The sequence below is a fragment of the Arachis duranensis genome, chromosome 1 (assembly GCF_000817695.3).
Source record: "Arachis duranensis cultivar V14167 chromosome 1, aradu.V14167.gnm2.J7QH, whole genome shotgun sequence".
In the NCBI taxonomy this organism is placed as follows: Eukaryota; Viridiplantae; Streptophyta; class Magnoliopsida; order Fabales; family Fabaceae; genus Arachis; species Arachis duranensis.
Genome location: NC_029772.3, coordinates 290,547 through 298,586, shown reverse-complemented (window position 1 = coordinate 298,586; position 8,040 = coordinate 290,547). Strand labels below are relative to the sequence as shown.

The 8,040-nt window shown below is 34.8% G+C and overlaps 1 protein-coding gene across 2 annotated transcripts; it reads left to right on the top strand.

Annotated features, from left to right (window-relative positions):
• The first annotated feature begins 217 nt into the window (after positions 1 to 217).
• Positions 218 to 5,531, top strand: LOC107477457 (phosphoglycerate mutase-like protein 4). 2 transcript variants are annotated; one of them, XM_016098424.3, is made up of 7 exons: positions 218 to 505; positions 800 to 878; positions 1,023 to 1,073; positions 1,189 to 1,299; positions 1,780 to 1,911; positions 4,498 to 4,573; positions 5,096 to 5,531. In XM_016098424.3, exons 1-7 carry the CDS (start codon positions 273 to 275, stop codon positions 5,146 to 5,148), a joined length of 735 nt encoding a protein of 244 aa, XP_015953910.1. In that variant the 5' UTR covers positions 218 to 272; the 3' UTR covers positions 5,149 to 5,531. The 2 variants fall into 2 exon arrangements, with proteins under 2 accessions (XP_015953910.1, XP_015953303.1); XM_016097817.3 differs by having other exon boundaries at positions 5,044 to 5,531.
• The last annotated feature ends 2,509 nt before the right edge of the window (positions 5,532 to 8,040 follow it).

Here is an 8,040-nt window from a genome sequence, read left to right as displayed (position 1 = left end):
TTTTTTCACTCGTACATACAGTTATTTATTGGCGAACAATAAATCCTTAAATAAAATTTTAATTCACGACGAATTAATTATTTTCCCGTCAAATTAAAAAATATCGTAGATAACACAAAAAATAATAACCAAAAACAAAAAATTTTAATAATCCTATAGCATAACTCTTATTTTAAATTGAGTTAACACTTACTTTTAGTTGTCCATAGCATTCTTGAGTGGACTTGCCCATAACCTGTTACCGCATGTGGAAAGGGCGAAGGCACTAGGAAATGAACACTTGGTTGTGTGTGAATGAGAGCATCAGCGTAAGCATACCGAAACATAAATATTCTCGCTCCCATTCCTATTCTTTTCCGCCAAACCCACTCCCACTCCCTTCTTTTCTGCGCCTCAAATCCGTTTCTTCTCTCCCCAAACAACAAGCCTTAAACGTCTCTTTGACTCGCCACTCAACTCACTCACTCCAAATGGCCGATTCTTCCATCTCCGATTCCGACTCCAGGTTCCTTCTTTTTCGTTTTCTTATCTTTCCTCCCAAAATTTCTTCATGCCATTATTGATCATAGGCATTTTTCATATCTTTGCATCTGAAAAATTTAGCAGTGGAAGTGAAAATCACTCATTCATGCCGATGTTTTCCCAATTGAGTGAAAAAGTTCTCGTGACTATGATTGCGAAATTGCGAGATTTCTTATTTGATTTTCGAGTTCTTTTCCTTTCTTTTCTTTTTTCTTTTCTAAACTGCATTGTTCCTTAATCATTGTGAAACTGATTGGTGAATTGATGGTGGTTATAGCCATCCTCATCCAGAGTATGCAGAGATTGTTGTGGTGCGTCATGGTGAAACAGCATGGAATGCTGATGGAAGAATTCAGGTATTATTATTACCCTCTCTTCAGTTTTTAGCTTCAGCATACTCAATATTTTTTGTTCTTTCCATGCATAGTTATGACAAAAGTACTGTTACTTCTTGACATTATTATGACAAAAGAATTCTGTTGTTAATATACGTGGAACAGGGACATCTAGATGTTGAATTAAACGAAGCTGGAAGACAGCAAGCAGCTGCAGTAAGTTTTGTTCTTTGCATTATCTCATTTTCATAAACAAACAGACTCAAGCTGCATATCTTATTTTTTTAATTAATGACTTTTGACTGTAATTTCTGTAAATTTCATGTTGGAGGTGGCTGATAGACTATCCAGGGAGCCTAAGATCTCTTTTATATATTCTTCCGACTTGCAACGAGCTTATGAAACAGCACAGATTATTGCATCCAGATGTGGAGGGCTAGAGGTTTGATCTCAAAGTCAACATTATTCTTGTAGCATTTTTGAATGATTCAATTGTCCAAAGATAGTAACCTTATCATGATTTTCACCTTAACATGTTCTATGCTTGAAGTCATTGGACCTCTTTGTCCGAAAAGTCTTGCAATTTATTTATTTATATTCTTCATTGCCACTGTCCTTTGGCTACACATTGATTATGCATGCTGATGAATTATTCTTATGATTTCTTAGTAATTATGATATACAGTGACAAGTTTATCTTTTCCTTCACATGGTGACAATAATGCCTTAACTCTTAAACCATAAGCATATTATATTACCCCTTTACTGTCATCGTTGCTATCTTCATGATTGACATAAATTAGCAGAATCATTTCACAATTTGTTGGTTTATTTTGATTCTACTCTGATGATTTATTACATGTGATTGATCTAGCACCAATTCTTTGATTTCTGCCAGTCTAATGTTTGATTGAAATTCCAGGTTATCAAGGATTCTGACCTACGGGAAAGACACCTAGGGGATCTTCAAGGCCTTATTTATCGTGAAGCAGCAAAGACTCATCCCATAGCCCACAAAGCTTTTTCATCTAGGAATGAAGATCAAGAAATCCCAGTAAGTATACTTGAAAACAAGGAACAATAATAAAAGAGTGAGTATGGTCGAATTGCTTGAGTGGATTTCAATTTAGCATACTAGTATTTCTGTTCATGAGAGATTAATTATAACTTCCATTTACAACAAGAATAGTGCATCATAAACCATTCCCCCATGACATTATTGTTTTGAGCCACTCTACTCTGTTAAATTTCTTACTATCATGTGTTCAAATATGTGTCTCCAGCTAAAGCATATAAATCATATGTACCAAACTAGTTATATATGTATTGGACTGGTTTAAGTATATGTAAGCAGATTATATATAATGAGAGGAGTAGCCATGACTTCTCAATCTGATATCTTCTTTTTCACAAAATGAGTATCTCTTCGTAGATGTTTGGTCCTCTCATGAAACACTGGATATAGTAATATGAAGGGTTCTTCAATTATCACATTTGTGCTCTATCTTGGTAGGTTCACACACTTTGAGTTCATTCATTAACTGTTTCAGCCATTTTGGCTCACATATTGAATTTGCCAAATGCCATAGCCATTATACATTGCTTATGCACTCAATCTTGCCTCATATTCATACTTCTGCCATTGATAGAAACCACAAATGGACACCAATAAAAGAAACTGTATGTATTATCACACCTTGAACATGAACATGTGTGGATCATTAACATAAAAAGTTTCAAACGCCCCAATATCTGCTGTAAAGCTCCACCAAAACTCCTATAAATGCTATGTACGTGATGAGCACACACTCCCTCATCAGCTAGTTATAGTCATCCTAAATTTCTTTAGCTTCAATGAAATTATCAGCTTCAATGAAATTTACCCGAACCCAAGCAACATCTGCATACTTATTTACTTGCTGCAGCTTTGCCTTAATGTCTTTCTTCCAATCTTAAAAGTTCAAACTACCTTTAGTACCTTGTAAAAGCTTTTCTCATTTTGCAAACAGCACTAGTTATAAATTTCATTCATTTGGAATTGAAATTCAGCATTCTTTGATCAGCTTTGCAAATTTCAGTTAAAGCCTCTCTTGCAGCTAAACTGCTTTAACATGGAATTTTCTTTCCTTTTTGTCATCTCTAGCATGGGAATGCTTACCTAAGAAGCTTTTAGATGATTGGTGCGAATAAATCCCCCAAAACTCAGCCCTCCTGGAAAGCCAGATCTAGATCATGGCCTGCAACAAGTTGTAGATAACAAACTAACCACTCAATCAAACTAGAATGTTTGGTAAAAGAGGCAGTTATTTAGTTACATCAGAAAAATTTAAATGGTTGTGTTCAACATAAGTATGCAACTTAGTGCAGCCAATGAGGTGCAGCTTTCGCTGCTAATAATGTCAAGCTGACCCTCAGTCAATTTGCACAGGCCACAACAATGACCAATACTGAGAGCAAGTTGTTTTTATGCAACTCCCAGCTAATCAAGCAATGTCTAGTAGAACAAGGTTGGTCATAATTATAAGATAAGCTTTTAGCACTCCTCCACCTTATTGTTTATAAAGAGCGCAAAAAATTTCCCTTACAAGCTAAACAAAAGGCCTCCATGTTTCTGTTAAAATTCTTTATCTGTTTCCACCAAGTCCTTTCCTTGATAGCTCAGGTTGCTTCTGAAAGCCGAGGACATAACCCAAATAGTGCTGGGAAACTAAATTGGAGTACATGCCAATGCCTAGTGAAATTTTAATTACACTCCCATAACTGTATTGAGTGTGGCCTGTGAGTGCATAAAAGTCATCCCATTCATGGAAAAATTAATAAAAGTGGGATGTTCAAATCATCATATACAAAACAAATGCAGCTGAAATAGAAATATAACAGTGGGATCATAAGAGATTTTGATACCTCCTCTAGCATCACTAGAAAACCTTCCAGCTGTAGGTTCAGTCCATTTTATACCACTCCTTGGTGTTGAAAGAGATTTTAAAATTGTCATTGTTCCATATAATACACACAAATTCAAATTGCAGTTGATGGCTTGATGGAATGGAAGCCTGTGATTTTCAAGGGCCAACTTTCTGTAGAAGTACACCATTGTGGGCTGTCTTATCCCCTTTCACAATATTGTCAACATGAAACGGAAGTGAACTGTTGCATAACTTGCTTTTCTAGCATAGCTCTAGGGGCGAAGCTACATACATAGAAAGGGGGGCAATCGCCCCCCCTAATTTTAATTTTTTACATGTAAATTATATGTAAATTTCAGTTTAGCCCCCCCTTAAAATTTTATTTTAGTCTTTTTTTAGTGTGTAAATATTTTTGGCCCCCCCTCTAATATTTCTTCTAGCTCCGCCCCTGCATAGCTCACAAACATGTTTTCCCAGTTGGCTGGAATTACTCAAGATTCCTGATAAACAATGATGAACTCAGTACAACCAATCAATACATTCCTTGGTACTAACATTTGGTGCTAGTTGTTTGTCCCTTCCTTGATCTTGCATGATAGTGGAATCAATAACGGTATTAGAGCAAAATTAAGTGAATGATCTATTTTAAATTTGTTTATCCTAATGGGCAATTGGACATAATTTGTTTAGAATGTTTTGCATATACATAGCATTGATGCATATACCATTTACAGGGTGGTGGAGAAAGTATTGCCCAGCTTTTCCAGCGCTGCACATCTGCATTGCAGAGAATTGGAAGAAAGCATAAAGGTAGCCCACCAATGACAATCCTTGCATCGTGAAATATCACGGAAATTATGATTTACTGCTAAGCATGTGGTTGGTTATAGTTTAGGTGCTGATTTGTAAGATGCATGTGTGATTAGATATTAGGGAGTTTGTCTTTTTCTCACTCAAGTTTAAATTTCTCATTTCTCACTTAGTTTTTCCTTCAATTGCATTTTGGCACTTGCCATATTTGTTAACACATTTAAAAAAAAAAATCATAAATGACTGGGTCCATTTTGGTAAGTTGATTGAATAATTTCAATAGTTATATGAAACACACTCCAGAACATGCAGATTACTCAAAATTGGAGGGGCACCATAAATCTTCCCTGGACAATATTGGCACTACATTTTTCTTTCTATATTATGTTAACATATATTGTATTGTATCCCTCCCTTAAGTCTCTACTTAGCAGCTAAATGATGATAATGATATCCTTACTAATTTGCAGGGGAGAGAGTAGTAGTTGTTACTCACGGAGGATTCATTCGATCACTTTACAGGTGGGCGTGCCCAAATGGGAGGCCTGCTGGGAAGATACATAACACATCAGTGAATGTTTTTCACATGTACGGTGAGGACAAATGGACCTTAAAATTGTGGGGTGATGTTAGCCATCTTAGCCAAGATGAGTTTCTGGCATCAGGGTTTGGGGGTGACAGAACTTCAGGTTAGGCTGTAATACCAATCCTTGCTTGTCCTTACCACTGATTATGGTTGCTTCTCTTCCAAATGTAACAATAAAGTGTTAGTTTTGAGCAAGAAGAGAAGGAAAGAATTTTAGGCTTGTTAATTTACACTTTTATAGCTTAGTAGCAACTAGAGATCACTCGGGTAGTTCATCAACCTCCATTGAGTTATTATTATTGTTATTGTTGTAAGCTTAATTTTTACATTGTGTAATTCCTTCATAAATTTGATTGATTGTGCACTTCCCAACTCCGTCGTATTATTTTGGAATGAGACACTTTTGAGTTCTAAATAGTAAACAGCGGATTGTTTCGGTTTTACACTTAGAAGCATGATTGTTATTGTGCAAAAATTGATTCGCAAATGATCATCATGATAAGAGATATTATTATGAGTGTCTTAATCTTTCAGGTCCTTTTCTTTAGCTTACCCAATTATTAATTGTTTGTTAGTGATTTTGAGATGAACCTGAGTGAAAGGGCGGTGAGCTCGGTGGTGAGTCCAGGACAATTGGGCACATTGCAATAATGTAGGGTGGATCAATAAAGTCATTCTAACATTCCATTCAATAGTGCTATGACCTATGTGGTTATGACTTTAATTTGTAGTATAGTCTTTCTCAAATTTCAGTTTCATCTAATTTTTTTTTGGAATTTGAAAAAAAAAATTAATAAATTTAGAACACTTAAACAAACTAATAAATATAAATTAATAAAATTTTTAAATTATATTTATCATTTTTAATTGTCAAACTCAATTTAAGCTTATATGAAATTAATAAATACATCAATTACTTGAATAATCAAACTCTAAGCTCACATGCTTTTCAATTTCGGATACATATACAAGTAAAAAGGCCGTACAAGTTTTACAAGTTATCAGCCCAAACTTCATTAACACGTGCATTAACTCATTTTGAATGGAGCGTAACTACACGCGCTCCACTCAAACGGTTCCTCTTCGTCTTCTTCTTCTTCTTCTTCTTCTTCTCTTCTTCTTCTTCGTCTTCGTCTTCGTCTTCGTCTTCGTCTTCTTCCTCTTCCTCTTCTTCTTCGTTTTTTTTCAATTTTCATGGTTTCTGAAATTTTTCTTCTTCTTCTTGCTGCACGTTCTTCTTCCTCTTACTCTTCTTCTTCTCCTTTTCTTTCGTTTCTGCACGTTCTTCTTCCTCGTTTTCCTCTTCTTCTTCTTCTTTTTCATTTACGTCTTTTCTCTCTGTTTTCTCTTTTTTTTTCGATTTTTCATGATAAAATCGTTTTTGAAGAAGAAGAAGCAGCAGAAGATGAGGAGGAGAAAGAGAAAGAGTTCTGAATTATGCATAAGATGTACTTCAACGAATTTTGGGTGTATTTTTTAAAATCCTTTGGGTGTATTTTCTGTAACCCTTTGGGTGTATTCCTATAATCGTTTGGGTGAATTCTTGTAACCGTTTGGGTGTATTTTCTGTAATCCTTTGGGTGCATTTCTGTAATCATTTGGGTGTATTTGAGTGATATCTGACTGATATCTATGGGTGTATCTTACTTATATCTATGGGTGTATTTTTCATTTCAGAAAAAATGACAAGCATTACAGAAATACACCCAAACGATTACATAAAATACACCCAAGAGATTACAGAAATACACCCAAACGGTTACAGGAATTCACCCAAACGATTATAGAAATACACCCAAAAGATTACAGAAAATACACCCAAAGGATTTAAGAAATACACCTAAAATCATGCATAATTCGGAACTCTTTCTCTTTCTCCTCCTCATCTTCTGCTACTTCTTCTTCTTCAAAAACGATTTCAGAGCTTGATGTCAAAAAATAATAGAAATCGAGAATAACGAAAAAAGAAAACAGAGAGAAAAGCACGTAAATGAAGAAGGAGAAAGAGAAGGCAAGAAACAAAAGAAAAGAAGAAGAAGAGGAGGAAGAGGAAGAAGAATGTGCAATGAAAACGTGCCGTAACAGTATGTGGAGGAACTAACGTCAACGACGAAGAACAAACCAGTGAGAAAGGAGGAGAAAAGAACGATCGAAAAAGAAGGAGAAGAAGAAGGGATGTAGCGCATGTAAGGAACGTAGCACTTGCAGCGAATTTTGGGAATTAGAGTTTAATTGGCTTGTAATACTTACAAGCCCTAATCGCTTGTACGCAGAGTTTTCCCCTTCGGATAATATGTTGGTTGATTGGTCAATTTTAGGAATTGAAAACGGAGTAGAATACAGACAAATAATAAACCTCGCTAATTTTAAGCTTTCAGTTTTCTCTTTTTAATATGTCAGATATACGTTACTTCAGTTTTGTAACGTAGGAAATATGGAAGGGGAAGTGAGGAAGAGAACAAATGGTGGTTGCGATTGTGTGAAGTGGGAAGAATAAAGATGCTTTAACTAACTTAAAATTTTATGTCTGAAAAATGGGTTAATATTTTTAGTTAATATTCTATTTTTATATTATTAGTAGTTATAAAATTTAGAGTTTATGATTTAGAATTTAGTATTTAAGATATAGAGCATTAGCTAAATATTGGTCAAAAATGGTATTGATCATATAGGATTGTTCTTTAGCTTTAGATAAAGTAAAATACTAATTCCTTTTCTAGTATAATACTATTGAAGTGCTAATTCCTTTTCTAAATTAAGTCTTTATTACTCTTTTGAGTTTGTTTGGGAGAATTCCAACTCTGTTTGTATTAACCCAATAGTTGAGCTTTTTATAATTCTATTTCTAATGAATAAAATTTTTTGTCTTCGGAAAAAAAAA